The sequence below is a fragment of the Populus trichocarpa genome, chromosome 17, assembly GCF_000002775.5.
Source record: "Populus trichocarpa isolate Nisqually-1 chromosome 17, P.trichocarpa_v4.1, whole genome shotgun sequence".
Taxonomy (NCBI): domain Eukaryota; kingdom Viridiplantae; phylum Streptophyta; class Magnoliopsida; order Malpighiales; family Salicaceae; genus Populus; species Populus trichocarpa.
Window position 1 is genome coordinate 12,696,075 of NC_037301.2, and position 23,721 is coordinate 12,719,795.

General features: G+C 36.5%; 1 protein-coding gene and 1 pseudogene across 13 annotated transcripts; both read left to right on the forward strand.

The window, feature by feature from the left end:
• The first annotated feature begins 988 nt into the window (after positions 1 to 988).
• LOC18099425 (putative disease resistance protein RGA3) lies at positions 989 to 22,686 on the forward strand. Of its 13 annotated transcripts, none has more exons than XR_008057669.1 (3): positions 989 to 4,339; positions 4,554 to 4,722; positions 13,839 to 13,878. XR_008057669.1 is itself a non-coding variant. In XM_052448207.1 (3 exons), exons 1-3 carry the CDS (start codon positions 989 to 991, stop codon positions 21,810 to 21,812), a joined length of 2,715 nt encoding a protein of 904 aa, XP_052304167.1. In that variant the 3' UTR covers positions 21,813 to 21,959. The 13 variants fall into 13 exon arrangements, 12 of the variants coding, with proteins under 12 accessions (XP_052304167.1, XP_052304165.1, XP_052304166.1 ...); XM_052448207.1 differs by lacking the exons at positions 4,554 to 4,722; positions 13,839 to 13,878 and adding exons at positions 10,318 to 10,711; positions 21,590 to 21,959 and having other exon boundaries at positions 989 to 3,086; XM_052448205.1 differs by lacking the exons at positions 4,554 to 4,722; positions 13,839 to 13,878 and adding an exon at positions 22,346 to 22,686 and having other exon boundaries at positions 989 to 4,163.
• Positions 4,756 to 6,660, forward strand: LOC127903955 (loganic acid O-methyltransferase-like; annotated as a pseudogene).
• Positions 22,687 to 23,721: the final 1,035 nt, after the last annotated feature.

A 23,721-nucleotide genomic window follows, 5' to 3' on the forward strand; every position in this document is an offset into this window, starting at 1 on the left:
GGTTTGAAAAAAATTAAATTTAAGTTAATTTATCAAATTCAAGCATAATTTTAAATCAATTCAATATAATTAAAAGAAAAATAATTAAAAATAAAACCGAAGTCGACTGCCAAACAAGTGTGTCAAAATCTCAACAATTGTTCCAAACTTTCTACATCCGAACATTTCTTCGAAATAACTCAAGTCGAACAATGTTGCTTTAGCACTTAAGACAAGACTAGCATTTACCAAAAAGAAGATGAAATTAAACTAAAATGAGCACCGATTTCATGTGATACTCTCACTTTCCTTGAGTTTTCTATGTATTTCCTCAAAGTGGGGACACCCTTCTCCACCTTTTCATATCACAAGTCAGCTTTGCTTAATGTTTGCGATTGATTATATATATATATATATTCCACAACAATGAGTTAGTGTACAAGTCTTTGTCGGTGTTGGTCACCCTTATAGCCAATCCACCGAAAAAATGTTGCAGCTCATCGTCCTATGCAAACCGGGAGACAGCAGTGCAGTAGTTTTCTATGCTTTTCAAGGATATGTTTATCTTAAAAAAAAATATTGATTTTATCAGTACAGTTTAGAGCCTGTTTCGAGCAAATGTAATTGCTGGTATACAAAGTTTTGATGAAGATGTAAAAGGTCCAATATTGTTCTAAGAGGAGGTTGGATATTTGACCAAATAAGCCTAATGAAACCCATCGACAGATTCATTAGAGCCACCAAAGAATAAATAATTCCTTCAGGTCCACAAAAAGACAGTGAAATGGCTGGCAGAAGCAGCCGCCATCAATAATTCACACCCCGCAGTCTACTTGCCTACGGATTTTTCACAAACAAGGATCTCTCCCTCCCTGCCTCCCTAGCTTAGCTCTCTCCCCTGTACTCTCTACACCACCATCTCTTGCTTTACTTCCATTTCCTACTTGCTTCTTGTTGCCAATTAAGACCCACAATTTAAATTTCCCGCAAATAGAAAACAAAAAAAGCTATGGCTGAGGCAGTTACTTCTGCACTTGTTAGCACCATCTTGGGGAACTTGAACACACTTGTGCATGAAGAGCTTGGACTTGTTTTTGGCATCCAGACCGAGTTTGAGAAACTCAAGCGCACCTTCATGACGGTTCAAGCTGTCCTCAGGGATGCCGAGGAGAAGCAGTGGAAAGATGAGGCCATCAGGACTTGGCTGAAACACCTCAAAGATGCTGCCTATGATGCTGATGATGTGCTGGATGAGTTCGCTATTGAAGCTCAGAGGCGCAGACAGCGAGGGGGTCTTAAAAACCGAGTAAGGTCTTCGTTTTCTCTTGATCAGAATCCACTTGTTTTTCGATTGAAAATGGCTCGTAAGGTAAAGAAAGTAACAGAAAAGCTTGATGCCATTGCCGATGAGAAAAATAAGTTCATACTAACAGAGGGAGTTGGAGAGAACGAAGCTGATAGGTTCGATTGGCGGATAACTAGCTCGCTTGTTAACGAATCAGAAATCTTTGGAAGAGACAAGGAAAAAGAAGAGCTGATCAGTTTGTTGCTCGCCAATTCAGATGACCTCTCTGTCTGTGCAATATGTGGCATGGGGGGACTGGGGAAGACAACACTTGCTCAATTAGTCTACAACGATGCAAGTGTAAAAGGGCATTTTGATTTGAGTATCTGGGTTTGCGTATCTGTTGATTTCGACATAAGGAGGCTATCAAGAGCCATCATAGAGTCCATTGAAGGCAACCCTTGTGCCATTCAAGAGCTGGACACTTTGCAACGACGCCTACAAGAAAAGTTGATTGGAAGGAGGTTTTTGCTTGTGTTGGATGATGTTTGGGATCATTACCATGAAAAATGGAATGCATTGAAAGATGCATTGAGAGTTGGGGCTAGAGGATGTGCTGTTATAATAACAACTCGTCTAAAGCAGGTTGCTGATACAATGGCTACTATTCCTGTTCACCTAATGGGAAGATTGTCGGAAGATGATTCCTGGCTTCTGTTTGAGCGACTTGCATTTGGAATGAGAAGAAGGGAGGAGTATGTGCACTTAGAAAGTATTGGAAAGGCGATAGTCAATAAGTGCAGTGGCGTTCCTTTAGCTCTAAAGGCATTGGGGAGCTTTATGCGCTTCAAGAGAAATGAACGAGAGTGGTTATCTGTCAAAGAAAGTGAGATTTGGAATCTACCAGACGAAGGTGGCACAATTAAAGCTGCCTTGAAGTTAAGTTATAACAATTTGCCGCCCCATTTAAAGCAATGCTTTGGATTTTGTTGTATGTTTCCGAAGGATTATGTCATGGAGAAAGACCAGTTAGTAAAGCTCTGGATGGCCAACGGATTTATTGATCCTGAAGGGCAAATGGATTTGCATGAGACGGGTTACGAGACTTTTGATGACTTGGTTGGGAGATCATTTTTTCAGGAGGTCAAGGAGGGTGGCTTGGGAAACATAACTTGCAAAATGCATGATCTTTTCCATGATCTCGCAAAATCAGTTATGACAGGAGAATGCTATTTGATCGAGAAGAATAGGAGACCTAGAATTCCGCAGACGGTTCGTCATATAACTTTTCTTGATAAAAGTCTTTGTTATTATTATGACAAGGCCCTTGTCAAAGGGAAATCATTGCGGTCGCTGATTACCATTCAGGAAAATTACTCACCGAATGAACAGACTAGTGTTGCTCCTTTACTCAAGGTGTCTGCACAAAAGAAACTACGGACGTTGGATTTAAGCAATTTCGAGTTTGAAAAATTGCCAGAGCCGATTGGTAATTTGCAACATCTAAGGTATCTAGACGTCTCCAACTCTTCGATCCAAAAACTACCTGAATCAATCAGCTCTCTTCAATACTTGCAGACCCTAAATTTGAGTTACTGCTCTCTTCTTTATATGCTACCAAAAAGGATGAAGGACATGAAAAGTCTCATGTATCTTGACCTCACAGGTTGTGATGCGCTTCAATGTATGCCTTCAGGGATGGGACAACTGACTTGTCTGCGAAAGCTTGGCATGTTCATTGTGGGTACAGAGGCTGGTCATCACATAGGGGAGCTGCAAAGACTGAATTACATTGGGGGTGAATTGAGCATCAAGGATCTAGGTAACGTCCAAGGTCTCACAGATGCACAAAATGCTAATTTGATGAGGAAGACAAATCTTCAATCACTGAGTTTGTCTTGGCGAGAAGACGACAGCAGCAAAATCAGTGAGGCAAACAGTGAAGATGTTCTTTGTGCTCTTGAACCCCATTCTAATATGAAGAAGTTAGAGATAAGCGGATATCGAGGATCCAAATTTCCAGATTGGATGATGGAGTTGCGTCTACCAAACCTAGTGGAGATCTCACTAGAATCGTGCATGAATTGTGAACATCTTCCTCCTTTTGGGAAACTGCGGTTTCTTAAGCATCTTCAATTGAAGAGAATGGACACTGTGAAGTGTATTGGCAGTGAGATGCATGGAGATGGAGAGAATCCATTTCCATCATTAGAGAGGCTGACTTTGGGTCCAATGATGAACTTAGAGGAGTGGGAAACAAATAGCATGGGTGGAAGGGAAATTTTCACTTGCCTTGATGAATTACAGATCAGAAAATGCCCCAAGCTGGTCGAGTTACCAATTATTCCGTCGGTGAAATATTTAACGATTGAGGACTGCGCTGTAACTTTGCTGAGGTCAGTTGTGAATTTCACTTCTATTACCTCCCTTCGAATTGAGGGCTTCGATGAATTGGCAGTTCTTCCTGATGGACTGTTGCAAAACCATACGTGTCTTCAATCCTTGACATTTGGGAGTATGGGAAGCCTTAGGTCGCTGTCAAATCAGCTAAATAACCTATCTTCTCTAAAGAGTTTGGGTTTTTTGTTTTGTGATAAACTTGAAAGCTTGCCAGAAGGTGTCCAGAACCTCAATTCCTTGGAGATGTTAGGTATTTGTGCAATGATGCCAAAAATGACTACACTGCCTGGTTTACCTTCGTCTCTTGCTGAGTTGCACATTGTAGGTTGTCTAGAACTCACCTCTATATCCGAGGGGCTGCAACATCTGACAGCACTCAAGGACTTGTATCTTGCTGGATGTGTGAAGTTAAATTCCTTGCCAGAGAATATCCAACATCTCACATCCCTTTCAAGATTGCGTATCCATGGATGCTCTAATTTGATGTCTTTGCCAGAAGGCATAAGGAATCTCGAAATGCTCAGAGAGTTCGAAATTGCAGATTGTCCAAATTTGGAGAGACAGTGCAAGAGAGAAAAAGGAAAAGACTGGCCTAAGATAGCTCACATCCCTACCATCATCATTAATGCCCAGCTAATACAGTCCTCGGAGACCTGAAGAAAATATGATTGCTTGGTACGTGTTGTGACTTCATTTGTCTAATATCCTCATGTAAAATCTGGAATATTTATTCACCAAGTACTAATAGCTGTGGTGATCAAATAAAATGTAAATTGTTTTAATATATATATATTCTTCTTAAAGGCGTTGAAAGCTCACCTACTCTGCTTGCTTGCCTGGGTTAGTCAGTGTTGTTTAGTTCTTCTTCTTTTCCATATATATCCTGCAGGCATGATTCGGAGCCTTTGCAAATCTTTAGGCATCGTTTTTGCTGCCTCTTTTTTGTAGCCTTCTCTGAATCTTGCTCTCTGTTGTTTCAATCCTCTCGCCTTTCTCGGAAAACCGGAGATAGCATTGGAAACAAATCGCTATAAGTCTACCGTTCTGTTGAATTAGAGGTAGACATACCAGAGGAAGCAAAGCCTGCATCAGGTTGAAAGACAGAGATGGCAACTGAAGAGATCAAAGAAAAGCCAAAATCATGGGCCATGGTTGGTGGAGATGGACCTCAAAGCTATACTCAAAATTCCTCCTATCAGGTGCATATTCTTCCCCTTGTAATAATAATAATAATAATAATAGCAATAATAAAACACTTTGGCTTGTGACGCAAAATAGCCTTTTTTTTTTTTTTGTACTTCGGTTTTTTTTTTAGTTTTATTATTTGATGTTGAGTTGATTTGAGTTTCATGTTAATAATTTGTTTTTATTTGTATTTTATATGGTCATTACAATTTTTAAAAACTATATTGACATCATGATAATATTCCATTTCATGAAAAAGGTATAATTTGGTTGTTTGTAAATAATTGAATGCCGTTTAAAAAAAAAATCAATATCAAGTATCAACTCTAGTCTTTCTTTTTAGTTTTTAATCATCAATTTTTTTTCTTTTCAATTGGATCCTTCAAAATTGTGTTGATTGGAAAATAAGATTAATGGTTTGTTTTAGTTTAAAAAGTTCCTCGCAACTTTAATTTTTTTTTTCTGCTCATTTTTTTTTGGTGTAGCTCGCGCCAAAGCGTAAACAACCTATCGAATGCATATAATGCATCTGCTTATTGCAACAGAAAGGAGTGGTAGATGCTTCAAAGGAAAAGGTGACTGAAGGCATCAAAGACAAGCTTGATTTTAAAAGCCTTGGTTTTGACTCCTCGAATGACACATTTCGAATAGCAGATTTTGGTTGTTCTGTTGGACCCAATACATTTTTTGCTGTGGAAAACATCATAGAAGCTGTGGAGCAGAAATAGCAAGCCCAGTTCCAAAAATCCCCACCCTTGGAGTTGGAGTTCCAAGTATTCTTCAACGATGTCACAACCAATGATTTCAACACTCTCTTCAAAACCCTCCATTCCAATAGAAAATACTTTGCTGCTGGATTGCCCGGTACTTTCTACGGCCGCCTCCTCCCCAAGTCCACATTGCATTTCGCGTACTCTTCATATTGCTTACAGTGGCTCTCTAAGGTCCCAAAAGAAGTTGTAGACAACAAGTCTCCTGCATGGAACAATGGCAGCATCCAATGTGATGGTCTCAAAAAAGAAGTCACCAAGGCATATTCAGCTCAGTTCCAGAGTGACATGAACACCTTTTTGAATGCTAGAGCACAAGAAATTGTGGGTGGAGGATTGATGGTGATTATAATGGCCGGTCTTCCTGATGGGATCTTTATGTCTCAGGCAGGAGTTGGAATGTACTATGAACTTCTCGGATCATGCCTCGTCGACATGGCTAAATTGGTAAAATAATTCTCTCTCTAACTGATTAGAAGCAAAATCCTAGTAAGTATACTCTTTGACATATGCAGATCGTTCTTCTTTGTAGGGAGAGATTAGTGAAGAAAAGGTGAACTCGTTCAACTTGCCTCTGTACTATTCTTCTTCTACGGAGATTGAAGAAATCATAAAAGTAAACGAGAATTTTAGTATTGAGATAATGCACTCATTGAGTCATCAGATTTGGCAAACGTCGAAGAAATCCAATATCGAAGTTTCTGTTTCAGGGGGCAGAGCTGTTTTTCAGGGTCTTCTGGAAGAGCACTTTGCAAGTGAAGTTGTAGAAAAAATATTTGAGCATTTTGCTAAGAAGCTTTGTGACAATTTCTCTATCTTCGATGGCGCAGCCCATGAACACATCGACCATTTCATCCTGCTCAAGCGTAACGTTAATTGAAATCACTCACAGTTATGTGCTCGCTATTCCCTTAGTTTGGAATTTGGATTCCATTGTTATCAAATAATGAAGTGTGCATCTCATGCTGGAGATGTTGAACTTCAGATCAAATAATTTGGATTCCATTTCTATGCTATTTCGATCTCATTTATTTGCTTCAATTCCTTCTTTCAGAAGGTTAGAACTAATATCACGGCTTCACTTTTTGGAAAAGCTTATGCACTAAACTTTCTCTCAAGGTTCATGTTCATTATATCAAATTTGAAACTATAGAACTGCGAAGACAACGATAAAATATGTGTGTCTGGATGGAGTGATAAATATTATAAATTAATGAATTTGAAAGCCAAAACCACTCATTAGGAAAGAAGACTAAAACTAATTTAAGAACTTTCAAATTATAAAGGCAAAATGTTTTAGTATGCTTTCAGGGAGTCTCGAACAAGGAAACTATAAGATGCAGCATGTGTAGAAAAAAATCTGATGCTTTTATATATATATATTAAGATCACAAATTATAATGGTGTTTAGATATTTTTAATTAATTCGTTTTTTTTATGATATTAGATATTTTTATTAATATGATTAGCTAAAAGTTGTTCTTATTATAAACTAAAAGAATGTCAGAAGATATTCTTGTCTCTAGAATACAATAAAGGTTCATTTATATATTTAATTAATTTAGTTCATGCGTTTGTATTATACAGTTACTAGTTGTAGGGTGCGTTCCGTTGTGGGCGGCACCTCTAATTGTTTTTTGCACTAAAAAAAATTCAAGTCATGAGAATTTTTTTTAGTGGTCATTGGGTTAGTATCGAAATCTCCTAACCTGTTTTCTTGTTTATATTCAATTAAATAAAATGAAAGTAAAATTTTTATTCTTATATTTAATTTAATTAAAAAATAAAGTATCTATATAAAAAAATAAATTTAATAAAAAACAACAAATTAAAAAAATTCACAATAACCCATATTATTTTCAAAATCAGCAAAAAATCTTATAGGAAACAAATGAAAAAAATTAATCGAGCCCAATTTTCAATAAATAAATTTGAAAGATGAAACTGAAAAAAACATGAGTTAAAAAAAATCATGGAGTAAGTATCTCATATTTATATTAATTAATTAATTTAAATTAATTATAAAATATATCTTTTAAAAAAGTTAAATTTAATAAAGAATGGTAAATAAAAAGATCTAAGATAACATGAGTTATTTTTAAAATTAGTAAAAAATCCTATAAGAAGTAAGTAAAAATATTAATGGAGTTCAATCTATAATTAAATAAATAATTTAAAACTAAATTATCACTAGAATAGGACCACTAAAAGAAAAAAAAATTATTCAACTAAATTATTCTAATTGAATAAATAATCTAAGAATGGGCCATAGAAGCCTCATTGTTCTAAGAGGTTGGATACTTGACCAAATAGGCCCACTAAAACCCATTAACAGATTCATTAGAGCCACCAAAGAATAAATAACTCCTTAAGGTCCACAAAAAGACAGTGAAATGGCTGGCAGCAGCAGCCATCATCAATAATTCACATACGTAGTCTACTTGCCTACGGGTTTTTTCACAAACAAGGATCTCTCCCTCCCTCCCTGGCTTAGCTCTCTCCCCTGTCCTCTCTTCACCACCATTTCTTGCTGTACTTCCATTTCCTACTTGCTTCTTTTTGCTTATTAAGACCCACAATTTAAATTTCCGGCAAAAAGAAAACAAAAAAAAGCTATGGCTGAGGCAACTATTTCTGCACTTGTTAGCACCGTCTTGGGGAACTTGAACACACTTGTACTTGAAGAGCTTGGACTTGTTTTTGGCATCCAGACCGAGTTTGAGAAACTCAAGCGCACCTTCATGACGGTTCAAGCTGTCCTCAAGGATGCTGAGGAGAAGCAGTGGAAAGATGAGGCAATCAGGATTTGGCTGACAGACCTCAAAGATGCTGCCTATGATGCTGATGATGTGCTGGATGAGTTCGCTATTGAAGCTCAGAGGCGCAGACAGCGAGGGGGTCTTAAAAACCGAGTAAGGTCTTTGTTTTCTCTTCATCAGAATCCACTTGTTTTTCGATTGAAAATGGCTCATAAGGTAAAGAATGTAAGAGAAAAGCTTGATTCCATTGCCAATGAGAAAAATAAGTTCAGACTAACAGAGGGAGTTGGAGAGAACGAAGCTGATAGCTTCGATTGGCGGATAACTTGCTCGCTTGTTAACGAATCAGAAATCTATGGAAGAGACAAGGAAAAAGAAGAGCTGATCAGTTTGTTGCTCGCCAATTCAGATGACCTCTCTGTCTGTGCAGTATGTGGCATGGGGGGGCTGGGGAAGACAGCACTTGCTCAATTTGTCTACAACGATGCAAGTGTAAAAGGGCATTTTGATTTGAGTATCTGGGTTTGCGTATCTGTTGATTTCGACATAAGGAGACTATCAAGAGCTATCATAGAGTCCATTGAAGGCAACCCTTGTACCATTCAAGAGATGGACACTTTGCAACGACGCCTCCAAGAAAAGTTGATTGGAAGGAGGTTTTTGCTTGTGTTGGATGATGTTTGGGATCATTACCATGAAAAATGGAATGCATTGAAAGATGCTTTGAGAGTTGGAGCTAGAGGATGTGCTATTCTAATAACAACTCGTCTAAAGCAGGTTGCTGATAAAATGGCTACTATTCCTGTTCACCTAATGGGAAGATTGTCGGAAGATGATTCTTGGCTTCTGTTTGAGCGACTTGCATTTGGGATGAGAAGAAGGGAGGATTATGTGCACTTAGAAAGTATTGGAAAGGCGATAGTCAATAAGTGCAGTGGCGTTCCTTTAGCTCTAAAGGCATTGGGGAGCTTGATGCGCTTCAAGAGAAATGAACGAGAGTGGTTATCTGTCAAAGAAAGTGAGATTTGGAATCTACCAGACGAAGGTGGCACAATTTTACCTGCCTTGAAGTTAAGTTATAACAATTTGCCACCACATTTGAAACAATGCTTTGGATTTTGCTGTATGTTTCCGAAGGATTATGTCATGAAGAAAGACGAGTTAGTAAAGCTATGGATGGCCAATGGATTTATTGATCCTGCAGGGCAAATGGATTTGCATGAGACAGGTTACGAGATTTTTGATGACTTGGTTGGGAGATCATTTTTTCAGGAGTTCAAGGAGGATGGCTTCGGAAACATAACTTGCAAAATGCATGATCTTATCCATGATCTTGCAAAATCAGTTATGATAGAAGAATGCTATTTGATCGAGAAGAATAGGAGACCTAGAATTCCTAAGACAGTTCGTCACATGACTTTTCTTGGTAGAAGTCTTTGTTATTATGACAAGGACCTTGTCAAAGTGCAATCATTGCGGTCTCTGATATCCATTCAGGTCGATTATTACCGGCGTGGTGCTCTTTTATTCAAGGTGTCTTCACAAAAGAAACTACGGACGTTGAGTTTAAGCAATTTCTGGTTTGTGAAATTTCCGGAGCCGATTGGTAATTTGCAACATCTAAGATATCTAGACGTCTCTTGTTCTCTTATCCAAAAACTGCCTGAATCAATCAGCTCTCTTCAAAACTTGCAGACCCTAAATTTGAGTTACTGCCCTCTGCTTTATATGCTTCCAAAAAGGATGAAGGACATGAAAAGTCTCATGTATCTTGACCTCACACGTTGTGATGCGCTTCAATGTATGCCTTCAGGGATGGGACAACTGGCTTGTCTGCGAAAGCTAGGTATGTTCATTGTGGGTAAAGAGGCTGGTCATCACATAGGGGAGCTGCAAAGACTGAATTACATTGGGGGTGATTTGAGCATCAAGGATTTAGGTAACGTCCAAGGTTTTACAGATGCACAAAATGCTAATTTGATGAGGAAGACAAATCTTCAATCACTGAGTTTGTCTTGGCGAGAAGACAAAAACAGCATAATCAGTGAGGCAAACAGTGAAGATGTTCTTTGTGCTCTTGAACCCCATTCTCATATGAAGAAGTTAGAGATAAGCGGATATCGAGGATCCAAATTTCCAGATTGGATGATGGAGTTGCGTCTACCAAACCTAGTGGAGATCTCACTAGAATCGTGCATGAATTGTGAACATCTTCCTCCTTTTGGGAAACTGCGGTTTCTTAAGCATCTTCAATTGAAGAGAATGGACACTGTGAAGTGTATTGGCAGTGAGATGTATGGAGAGGGAGAGAATCCATTTCCATCATTAGAGAGGTTGACTTTGGGTCCAATGATGAACTTAGAGGAGTGGGAAACAAATACCATGGGTGGAAGGGAAATTTTCACTTGCCTTGATGAATTACAGATCAGAAAATGCCCCAAGCTGGTCGAGTTACCAATTATTCCGTCGGTGAAACATTTAACTATTGAGGACTGCACTGTAACTTTGCTGAGGTCAGTTGTGAATTTCACTTCTATTACCTACCTTCGAATTGAGGGCTTCGATGAATTGGCAGTTCTTCCTGATGGACTGTTGCAAAACCATACATGCCTTCAAAAGCTGTCAATTACGAAGATGAGAAGCCTAAGGTCGCTGTCAAATCAGCTAAATAACCTATCTTCTCTTAAGCATTTGGTTATTATGAATTGTGATAAACTTGAAAGCTTCCCAGAAGGTGTCCAGAACCTCAATTCTTTGGAGCTGTTAAGTATACATGGAATGCCAAAAATCACTGCACTGTCTGTTTTACCTTCATCTCTTGCTACCTTGCGGATTCTAAATTGTGAAGAACTTACGTCTCTATCTGAGGGACTGCAATACCTGACAGCACTCAAGGATTTGGAACTTTCTAGATGTGTAAAGTTAGATTCCTTGCCACAGAGAATACGACATCTCACTTCTCTCCAGTCTCTAACAATCTCTTGTTGTACGGAAGTATCTTGTCTTCCGAATCAGATACGGCATCTCACATCCCTTTCAAGACTGCATATCCATGGATGCTCTAATTTGATGTCTTTGCCAGAAGGGATAAGGTATCTCGAAATGCTCAGAGAGTTGGAAATTGCAAGATGTCCAAATGTGGAGAGACGGTGCAAGAAAGAAAAAGGAAAGGACTGGCCTAAGATAGCTCACATCCCTACCATCATCATTAATAACCAAGTAGTACAGTCCTCGGAGACCTGAAGGATATATGATTGCTCGGTACTTGTTGGGATTTCATTTGGCTAATATTATTGTGTATAATCTTTTTTCACCAAGTAATAATGGTTGTGGTGATCAAATAAAATGTAAAATTGTCATAAGATTTTAGGGATGGTAACCAGTTTTAGATGAATAAGCGGTATCTGAGGAATTCTATTTTTCTTCAGTGTTGTTTTGTGCTTATTTACAGTCTATTATTGCTCAATAAAATTATGAATCTGATTTGAAAATTGATTCTAGTAGATATACTGATATAATATAAACAAACTTATTTTGTATCAATCCCTGGTTTTTGTGATTTTCACTTGAGCTTCTAATGGTGCAAGCAGGGCAGGCAGGTAATGTCCACTGAGGAATCTTCAAAATCAAGAGAGCCTGAACTTTGCTGCATATAACACAAATATGTTTGAATTGATTGAAGCATTGCATCGCAGGGGAAACTAGCAGATGATGTATTAAAATGTATATTTAGGATCTGCAATGCAGAATATGAATCTTGAACGTATTGAAAGTTGTAGCATGTTGCCACAAGAAATCAGTTTTACATAGGCACGAATGATCCTTGGTGTGAATTTTTGTTGCTTATACTTCACAATGAAGTTCATCTTGGGGTTTGATAAGGCTCTTTTTTTTTCTTTTTTCTTTTTATAGTGGCCTCAAGCCCAGCAGACAGCAGTATAATTATTGAACAAAAGGGATGCTTAAAAAGATAATCTTGGTCTAGAGCTGATATTTGGTATTATGAGCCACTATTTCAGAAACCAAGTATTATTTTGAGTTGAGATTTTATTGCCATTGGTAAAAAGCAAGTAGTTTGCCAAGTTCCTTTTTGCCATCTACTAGAATGATTCATATGTTTTGTCCTTCAAAGATTTCATGTGTTCCACTTGTTAATTGTGAAATAATGGTAACCTAGAGTGGACTAATTTCGACCAAATTATGGTAATTTATACTTACTTTCTCGGTAACTTGATGTATAATTTCATATAATTCTGTTTCTTCATTTAAGTCTACCAATTGTGAATTTCTTTTAGAGCAGAATTTCTCTTCCTGTTCCAACCCATGCAGACTAGGAATCCTGAAGATTCCTCGAGAACAGTATAGTAAAGGAGTTTCATCAGAGTAATGCAGTTGATGGAATGTACTTTGATGGAGTTGAGATGATGAGTTTGAATTCATAAAACATGTATTGTCGATGATCTTAGGCTTCTCTGTAATGGTAATAACCACTGTGTTTATGGCTGCTTGTAGGCAGAGCAGTAAGGCTATCATGGGTGAATATTATGGCTTGTAGTCTTCTTCCCATTGTAAATCTGCCCATCTACTTGGGGAAGTACAGTATCTGACCATACCTGCTGGTATATATTTGATTATGGTGATGATGATTATTATGGTTATTAAAATTGAATTTTTTTAATGATTTCATAATCATTTACATGCTTGTTAAGGAAATTATGGGATTTAATAAAAAATAAAATTCATAGGAAAATTATCTAGAATATGTCTGCTAGCGTGTTTGGAAGTGTGGTTACGGTTGCTTTTCAAAGTGTTTTTCACTCGAAAAATATCAAAATAATATTTTTTATTTTTTAAAAATCATTTTTAACATCAACGCATCAAAATAATCCAAAAATACTAAAAAAATATTAATTTGAAGCAAATAAAAATATAAAAAAATTTAAATTTTTTCAAAAGCATTTTTAAAACATAAAAACAAACTGGAACGTCAGCTTGAACTAGAAAAGTTTTCCAGGGACAGCACGAACTGAGCCAGGCAATTTTTGTCCTAGCCAATAGTTATACGAAGATGACCAGTATCTCCAATTTTATATGAAGATGATGGAATATTTATTATAATATAAAGTATGATACAAACAGCCTACAAATATTTATATGTACTATATATATATATTCTTTTTTTTTTCTTAAAGGCGTTGAAAGCTCACCAACTCTGCATGCTTGATTGGGTTACTCAGTGTAGTTTAGTTCTAGTCTTCTTTTCCATATATATCCTGCAGCCATGATTCCTGCAGCCATGATTCGGAGCCTTTGCAAGTCTTTAGGCATCGTTTTTGCTGCCTCTTTGTGGCCTTTTCTGAATGTTGCTCTCTGTTGTTTCAATCCTCTCGCCCTTCTCGGAAAACCGGAGATAGCATTGGAAACAAATCGCTATCAGTCTACCGTTCTGTTGAATTAGAGGTAGACCTACCAGAGGAAGCAAAGCCTGCGTCAGTTTGAAAGACAGAGATGGCAACTGAAGAGATCAAAGAATTGCCAAAATCATGGGCCATGGTTGGTGGAGATGGACCTCAAAGCTATACTCAAAATTCCTCCTATCAGGTGCATATTCTTCCCCTTATAATAATAATAGTAGCAATACTAAAACACTTTCACAAAACAGCCTCTCTTTTTTTACTTTGGTTTTTTTTTTCAGTTTTATTATTTGATGTTGAGTTGATTGAAATTTCATGTTAATAATTTGTTTTTATTTGTCTTTTATGTGTTCATTACAATTTTTAAAAACGATATTGACATCATGATAATATTCAATTTCATGAAAAAGTTATAATTTGGTTGTTCGTAAAGAATTGGATGCCATTTTTATTTTTTTTTAAAAAAAAACCAATATCAAGTATCAATTCTAGTCATCTTTCTTTTTAGCTTTTGATCATCAATTTTTTTTCTTTTCAATTGGATCCTCAAAATTGTGTTGATTGGAAAATAAGATTAATGGTTTGTTTTAGTTTGTTTTTTATGTAGTTATCTCGATCTGAAAAAAAAAGTGTTGTCATTGTCTTGGCGCTCAATCTCACAAAGAATAATCTATTTTATTGTTTGTAAAAAATTAAAAATAAAAGGATTGAAATAATATCATATAAAAATTATGAGGTTTTTTTGAAAAAAAACTATGAGTCAGTTTCATTTCCACAAATTTCTTCTTTAGGTTTTGGCAAAAATCATTTTTGTTCCCTTGAGTTTAGAGAATAAAGGGTTCGATCCAGAACTTTATTTTTCTTATATTTTAGTATTTGAATTTTAGATTGAAGAGAAAGAGTCTTCAAATTATGATCAATAGAGAGAGAAATTGACAAACATGCACTTTTCAATAACAAAACTTGATGTTCTTGATGTCAACAAATTCCATTCTAATTAGATCTTTTTTTTCTTGAACTTTGTTAAAATGATTTTATCTTAAATTTTTATTTAAAGCCATATTATATCTATGTTGATTGTTTATATTGTCTTTAAACCTACTAAGTTAAGTTAATTATATCAATATTAAAAAAACTTTTAAATGGTATGATTTGAAATTTAAGTTAGATAAGAATTCGACTAAAAAAATGTTAAGATTGACGAACTCCTTTCAAAAATTTCCTCGCAACTTTAATTTTTTTTCTGCTTATTATTTTTTATTTTAGGTGTAGCTCGCGCCAAAGCGTTAAGAACGTATCTAGTCTACTCTAAACTAATTCTTTGCACGCCTATAATGCATCTGCTTATTGCAACAGAAAGGAGTGGTGGATGCTTCAAAGGAAAAGGTGACTGAAGGCATCAAAGACAAGCTTGATTTTAAAAGCCTTGGTTTTGACTCATCGAATGACACATTTCGAATAGCAGATTTTGGTTGTTCTGTTGGACCCAATACATTTTTTGCTGTGGAAAACATCATAGAAGCTGTGGAGCAGAAATACCAATGCCCAGTTCCAAAAATCCCCACCCTTAGGAGTTGGAGTTCCAAGTATTCTTCAACGATGTCACAACCAATGATTTCAACACTCTCTTCAAAACCCTCCATTCCAATAGAAAATACTTTGCTGCTGGACTGCCCGGTACTTTCTACGGCCGCCTCCTCCCCAAGTCCACACTGCATTTGGCGTACTCTTCATATTGCTTACAGTGGCTCTCTAAGGTCCCAAATGAAGTTGTAGACAGCAAGTCTCCTGCATGGAACAAGGGCAGCATCCAATGTGATGGTCTCAAAAAAGAAGTCACCAAGGCATATTCAGCTCAGTTCCAGAGTGACATGAACACCTTTTTGAATGCTAGAGCACAAGAAATTGTGGGTGGAGGATTGATGGTGATTATAATGGCAGGTCTTCCTGATGGGATCTTTATGTCTCAGGCAGGAGTTGGAATGTACTATGACCTTCTCGGATCATGCCTCGTCGACATGGCTAAATTGGTAAAATAATTCTCTCTCTAACTGATTAGAAGCAAAATCCTAGTAAGTATACTATTTGACATATGCAGATCGTTCTTCTTTGCAGGGAGAGATTAGTGAAGAAAAGTTGGACTCGTTCAACTTGCCTCTGTACTATTCTTCTTCTACGGAGATTGAAGAAATCATAAAAGTAAACGGGAATTTCAGTATTGAGATAATGGACTTATTGAGTCATCAGATTTGGCAAACGTCGAAGAAATCCAATATCGATATTTCTGTTTCAGGGGGCAGAGCTGTTTTTCAGGGTCTCGTGGAAGAGCACTTTGGGAGTGAAGTTGTAGAAAAAACATTTGAGCATTTTGCTAAGAAGCTTGTTGACAATTTCTCTATCTTCGATGGCGCAGCCCATGAACACATCGACCATTTCATCCTCCTCAAGCGTCACTTTAATTGATATCGCTCACAGTTATGTGCTCGCTATTCCCTTAGTTTGGAATTTGGATTCCATTGTTATCAACTAATGAAGTGTGCATCTCATGCTGGAGATGTTGAACTTCAGATCAAATAATTTGGATTCCATTTCTATGCTATTTCGATCTCATTTCTATGCTTCAATTCCTTCTTTCAGAATATTAGAACTAATAGTTTAACTTTTTGGAAAAGCTTATGCACTAAACTTTCTCTCAAGGTTCATGTTCATACTATCAAATTTGAAACTATAGAACTTCGAAGATAAAATATGTTTGTCTGGATGGAGTGATAAATATTTAAACGAGAACACAAATTAATGAATTTGAAAGCCAAATCACTCATTAGGAAAGAAGACTAAAACTCATTCAAGAACTTCAAATTATAAAGGCAAAATGTTTTAGTATGCTTTCAGGGAGTCTCGAACATGGAAACTATAAGATGCAGCACGTATAGAAAAAATCTAATGTTTTTATTAATATGGTATTTAGATATTTTTCATTAATTCATTTTTTTATGATATTAGATTTTATTTTTATTAATATGATTAGCTAAAAGTTGTTTTTATTATAAACTAAAAGAATGTCAGAAGATATTCTTGTCTCTAGAATCCAATAATGGTTCATTTATATATTTAATTAAGTTCATGCATTAGTCACGTAATTACATTGTATTTGATCTGGTGTTTTTATTATTATAGTTTATGTTATTTGTTCTAGCGCTTGTATTATATAGATATTAGTTGTAGGGTGCGGTCCTTTGTGGGTTGCACCTATAAAAAATTTAAATATTCATATTATATACATTATTTATTGAAATGTAACTACACATAGAAAAAAATAATTTATCTAAGTTGATTTACACTTAGTATTTAGGATTAAATTGAATCCTTGAATGCGCAAACCTTTAGCTCACACAGAAAGTCAACATGATGAAATTAAAATTTAGAAAGCAGTGTTAAATAAACGTGATTAGTCTGAATTAATTAATTAAGCAAAAGAAAACAGCATTGACTTTCAATCATTTGTTGGATCGGTCAACATGGAATTTCAATCATGAGGCACTCTTTGCAGTGGTGCCTCATTCCCATTACAGGTCTTCCCTTCATCCTGTGAGTTTTATTGTCAGCCTTAGAGTTATTTCATTACAAAAAAAGGGTAAGAAAATAAAGTAATTTTATTACATTTGTGTGTTTCTTTAATATCATTAAGAAAAAATTAAATTCAGAAAGTAAACTCATTGGGTATTATATCTCCGTTGGAAAATCCTATAAAAATGTTGCAGCTTACCATCATATATATGCAAATCGGGAGACAGGAGTGCAGTGGTTTTCTATGCTTTTGTTTATTTTAAAAAGATATTAAATTAATATATTTTAAAATATTACTTGATTATTTTGATATATTAATATCAAAAATAAAAACATATTTTTTCAAAATATCATAGCAAACACGGAATTAAAGTTCTTTGCTACTTTTCAATTAGACTTTCATTATTTGTAACTCTTAGACACCATTAATTATTGTTTATGTATTTCAATTAATTTATTGTTAGTGAGTTCCATTAACACACTATTGTCCTTTGTGATGGATTACTGTAGCAGCCTGCTTGCTTATCTGTGCGGCTAACTGCGTTTTAAATTGCAGTTGGCCACGTAAAAAGCATAAAAAGTTATGCTTTTTGTGGCAAACTCCAGTTTCAAACACAAAGTATACAAGTTGTTTTTTAAGTAATTTTTTAGTTTTTTAACATTATTAGCAAAATTAACATATTAAATTAAATAATAGAAAAATAGAAAAAATAATTTTTAAATAAAAAATAATTTTTAAAAAAATATTTAAAAAAAATAAAAACAAACTAACTTGTTAAATCCAAAGATCCCTTATTATTTTTTACAATTAATCCATGTTTATGTTTTTGGACCGCAAGAGCACTAGATATGCTTGTATCATCTGTTGAAATTTATTGTATACACATGAATTCTATTCATAATCAAAGTAATTAAGCTTGTCTCATAACCTAGTTATGTTTTAATGGATTAGCTTGGGTTGATTTAAGTTAATTAAAATGATATTATTTTATTATTTTATTTGAAAATATATTAAAATAATATTTTCTTTTAATATTAACATATTAAAACGATTTAAAAATATAAAAAAATAATTTTTTTAAAAAAATACCATTTTTGCCACTAAAACAAACATTTGGCTGATCCAAAAGCATTTGATTCGGGCTATTTATATAAGATATAAGAATGAAAAAGATTTGGTGTGTTGAGTTATCTACAAATCAATAATAAATTGTCTTAAATTAGATATATAAACCAAAACGTAATTGCCCACGGAGTTTGTCTCTATGTTTTCCAAATTTTAATTATCTTCAATCTAAAAATAAAAATAAAAAAATCATTTCACTTTATAAAGGTTTAGCCCTTGAAGCCCATGATGTTTTTTGTGGAGCAATTTGTTTCTACAGGGAATAATGGGCCTTAGAAGCCTCATTGTTCTAAGAGGTTGGATACTTGACCAAATAAGCCCACTGAAACCCATTAACAGATTCATTAGAGCCACCAAAGAATAAATAACTCCTTAAGGTCCACAAAAAGACAGTGAAATGGCTGGCAGAAGCAGCCGTCATCAATAATTCACAAACGTAGTCTACTTGCCTACGGGTTTTTTCACAAACAAGGATCTCTCCCTCCCTCCCTAGCATACTCTCTCCCCTGTCCTCTCTTCACCACCATTTCTTGCTTTACTTCCATTTCCTACTTGCTTCTTTTTGCTAATTAAGATCCCCAATTTAAATTCCCCGCAAAAAGAAAACAAAAAAAAGCTATGGCTGAGGCAGTTACTTCTGCACTTGTTAGCACCGTCTTGGGGGACTTGAACACACTTGTGCATGAAGAGCTTGGACTTGTTTTTGGCATCCAGACCGAGTTTGAGAAACTCAAGCGCACCTTCATGACGGTTCAAGCTGTCCTCAAGGATGCTGAGGAGAAGCAGTGGAAAGATGAGGCCATCAGGATTTGGCTGACAGACCTCAAAGATGCTGCCTATGATGCTGATGATGTGCTGGATGAGTTCGCTATTGAAGCTCAGAGGCGCAGACAGCGAAGGGGTCTTAATAACCGAGCAAGGTCTTTCTTTACTCTTGATCAGAATCCACTTGTTTTTCGATTGAAAATGGCTCATAAGGTAAAGAATGTAAGAGAAAAGCTTGATGACGTAGCCAATGAGAAAAATAAGTTCATACTAACAGAGGGAGTTGGAGAGAACGAAGCTGATAGGTTCGATTGGCGGATAACTAGGCTCGCTTGTTAACGAATCAGAAATCTATTGAAGAGACAAGGAAAAAGAAGAGCTGATCAGTTTGTTGCTCGCCAATTCAGATGACCTCTCTGTCTGTGCAATATTGTGGCATGGGGGGGCTCGGGGAAGACAACACTTGCTCAATTAGTCTACAACGATGCAAGTGTAAAAGGGCATTTTGATATGAGTATCTGGGTTTGCGTATCTGTTGATTTCGACGTAAGGAGGCTATCAAGAGCCATCATAGAGTCCATTGAAGGCAACCCTTGTACCATTCAAGAGCTGGACACTTTGCAACGACGCCTACAAGAAAAGTTGATTGGAAGGAGGTTTTTGCTTGTGTTGGATGATGTTTGGGATCATTACCATGAAAAATGGAATGCATTGAAAGATGCATTGAGAGTTGGGGCTAGAGGATGTGCTATTATAATAACAACTCGTCTCAAGCAGGTTGCTGATAAAATGGCTACTATTCCTGTTCACCTAATGGGAAGATTGTCGGAAGATGATTCTTGGCTTCTGTTTGAGCGACTTGCATTTGGAATGAGAAGGAGGGAGGAGTATGTGCACTTAGAAAGTACTGGAAAGGCGATAGTCGATAAAGTGCAGTGGCGTTCCTTTAGCTCTAAAGTCACTGGGGAGCTTGATGCGCTTCAAGAGAAATGAACAACAGTGGTCATCTGTCGAAAGAAAGTGAGATTTGGAATCTACCAGACGAAGGTGGCACAATTTAACCTGCCTTGAAGTTAAGTTATAACAATTTGCCACCACATTTGAAAGCAATGCTTTGGATTTTGCTGTATGTTTCCGAAAGATTATGTCATGAAGAAAGACCAGTTAGTAAAGCTATGGATGGCCAACGGATTTATTGATCCTGAAGGGCAAATGGATTTGCATGAGACGGGATACGAGATTTTTGATGACTTAGTTGGGAGATCATTTTTTCAGGAGGTCAAGGAGGATAGCTTCGGGAACATAACTTGCAAAATGCATGATCTTGTATATGATCTCGCAAAATCAGTTATGACAGGAGAATGCTATTTGATCGAGAAGAATAGGAGACCTAGAATTCCTAAGACAGTTCGTCACATAACTTTTCTTGATGGAAGTCTTTGTTATTATTATGACAAGGCCCTTGTCAAAGGGAAATCATTGCGGTCGCTGATTACCATTCAGGAAGATTACTTCCCGAATGAACACAATAGTGTTGCTCCTTTACTCAAGGTGTCTGCACAAAAGAAACTACGGACGTTGGATTTAAGCAATTTCGAGTTTGAAAAATTGCCAGAGCCGATTGGTAATTTCCAACATCTAAGGTATCTAGACGTCTCCAACTCTTCGATCCAAAAACTACCTGAATCAATCAGCTCTCTTCAAAACTTGCAGACCCTAAATTTGAGTTACTGCTCTCTTCTTTATATGCTACCAAAAAGGATGAAGGACATGAAAAGTCTCATGTATCTTGACCTCACAGGTTGTGATGCGCTTCAATGTATGCCTTCAGGGATGGGACAACTGACTTGTCTGCGAAAGCTTGGCATGTTCATTGTGGGTACAGAGGCTGGTCATCACATAGGGGAGCTGCAAAGACTGAATTACATTGGGGGTGAATTGAGCATCAAGGATCTAGGTAACGTCCAAGGTGTCACAGATGCACAAAATGCTTATTTGACGAGGAAGACAAATCTTCAATCACTGAGTTTGTCCTGGCGAGAAGACAGCACCAGCAAAATCAGTGAAGATGTTCTTTGTGCTCTTGAACCCCATTCTAATATGAAGAAGTTAGAGATAAGCGGATATCGAGGATCCAAATTTCCATATTGGATGATGGAGTTGCGTCTACCAAACCTAGTGGAGATCTCACTAGAATCGTGCATGAATTGTGAACATCTTCCTCCTTTTGGGAAATTGCAGTTTCTTAAGAGTCTCCAATTGAAGAGAATGGATGCTGTGAAGTGTATTGGCAGTGAGATGTATGGAGACGGAGAAAATCCGTTTCCATCATTAGAGAGGCTGACTTTCGGTCAAATGATGAACTTAGAGGAGTGGGAAACAAATACCATGGGTGGAAGTGAAATTTTCAGATGCCTTCATGAATTACAGATCGGAAAATGCCCCAAGCTAGTTGAATTACCAATTATACCGTCGGTCAAAGAATTAACTATTGGAGGACTGCAGTGTAACTTTGCTGAGGTCAGTTGTGAATTTCAGTTCTATGACCTCCCTTCAAATTGAGGGCTTCGATGAATTGACAGTTCTTCCTGATGGAATGTTGCAAAACCATACGTGTCTTCAATCCTTGTCATTTCAGGGGATGGGAAGCCTCAGGTCGCTGTCAAATCAGCTAAATAACCTATCTTCTCTAAAGCAGGTTGGGTTTTGTGGTTATGTGATAAACTTGAAAGCTTGCCAGAAGGTGTCCAGAACCTCAATTCCTTGGAGATGTTATTTATTTATGGAATGCCAAAAATCACTACACTGCCTGGTTTACCTTCGTCTATTGCTAGCTTGGACATTTTAGATTGTCAAGAACTTACCTCTATATCCGAGGGACTGCAACATCTGACAGCTCTCAAGGACTTGTATCTTGCATGGATGTCTAAAGTTAAATTCCTTGCCAGAGAGTATCCAACATCTCACTTCTCTCCGATATCTAACAATAGCTTGTTGTGATGGATTATCTAGTCTTCCAAATCAGATACGGCATTTCACATCCCTTTCAAGATTGATTATTAGTGGATGCTCTAATTTGATGTCTTTGCTAAAAGGGATAAGGAATCTCGAAATGCTCAGAGAGTTGGAAATTGCAGATTGTCCAAATTTGGAGAGACGGTGCAAGAAAGAAAAAGGAAAGGACTGGCCTAAGATAGCTCACATCCCTACCATCATCATTAATAACCAGCTCATACAGTCCTCGGAGACCTGAAGAAAATATGATTGCTTGGTACGAGCTGGGACCTCATTTGGCTAATATCCTCATGTGAAATCTGGAATATTTATTCACCAAGTACTAATAGCTGTGGTGATCAAATAAAATGTAAATTGTAATAAGATTTCAGGGATGGTAACAAGTTTTAGATGAATAAGCCGGAGATGAGGAATTCTATTTCTCTTTAGTGTTGTTTTGTGCTTCTTTACAATCTATTATTGCTGAATAAAATTACGATTCTAATTTAAAGATTGGTTTTAGTAAATATTAGTTAGGTGCCCCACGCTACCCTGCGGATTCATCTTTTATTTTCTATTTTCATAAAAAATTAGCTCAGGATCCAAGTCTATTTTGGGCCCTGCACAACCAATGACCCAAGACTATTTTGAGTTCTGTAGCATGCGAGGCCCAAGGATAGTTGGGTCTTGGCATGTCCAAGCACCATGTGTGCGCTGGTGTGTGCCCAGCCCCCAGGTAGACAACCCAAGCATCATGTGTGCGCAGGGATGTCCCTAGCACTGGGGCATGAACCCAAGCACCACCTGTGCGCAGTGGGTGTGTCCAGCACTGGGCCAGTAGCGCAACGCCACATGCACGCAGGGGTGTGAACACAACCGAGGCAGGAGCCCAAGCGTCACGTGTGCGTTGGGAAGTGCCCAGCACTGAAGCATAGCCCAAGCACCACGTCTGTGCAGGGGGTGTGACCAGCCCCCGAGCAAGACCTCAAGCGGCATGTGTCTCTACGTGGTTTTTTATCGATAATAATAACAATTTTTTAAAATTTATTAATGATGATGATAATAATAATACTAATAGTAATTTTTAATTTTACCTTTCAAATCAAATCTTTTGTTTTTTTTCAATATTAAGAATAAATATTTTCTAATCTAGTAATTATTTTATTAATAATATTGATTATTATAAAAATAATAATATTTATAACACAAAAAATAATATTTTTAACATTAATACTTTTGATTATAGTAAAAATAATAATATTCATAACACAAATAATACTATTTTTAATTCCAATAATATTTAGAACACAAATGATAATATTTTTTTTATATTAAAACTTTGAATTATTATAAAAATAATAATATTATAACAAAAATAATAAAATCTTTGAGATGAATTCTTTGTATTCTAAGAAAAATAATAATATTGACAATGCAAATTATAATACTTTTTATATTAATACTTAGAATTGTTAAA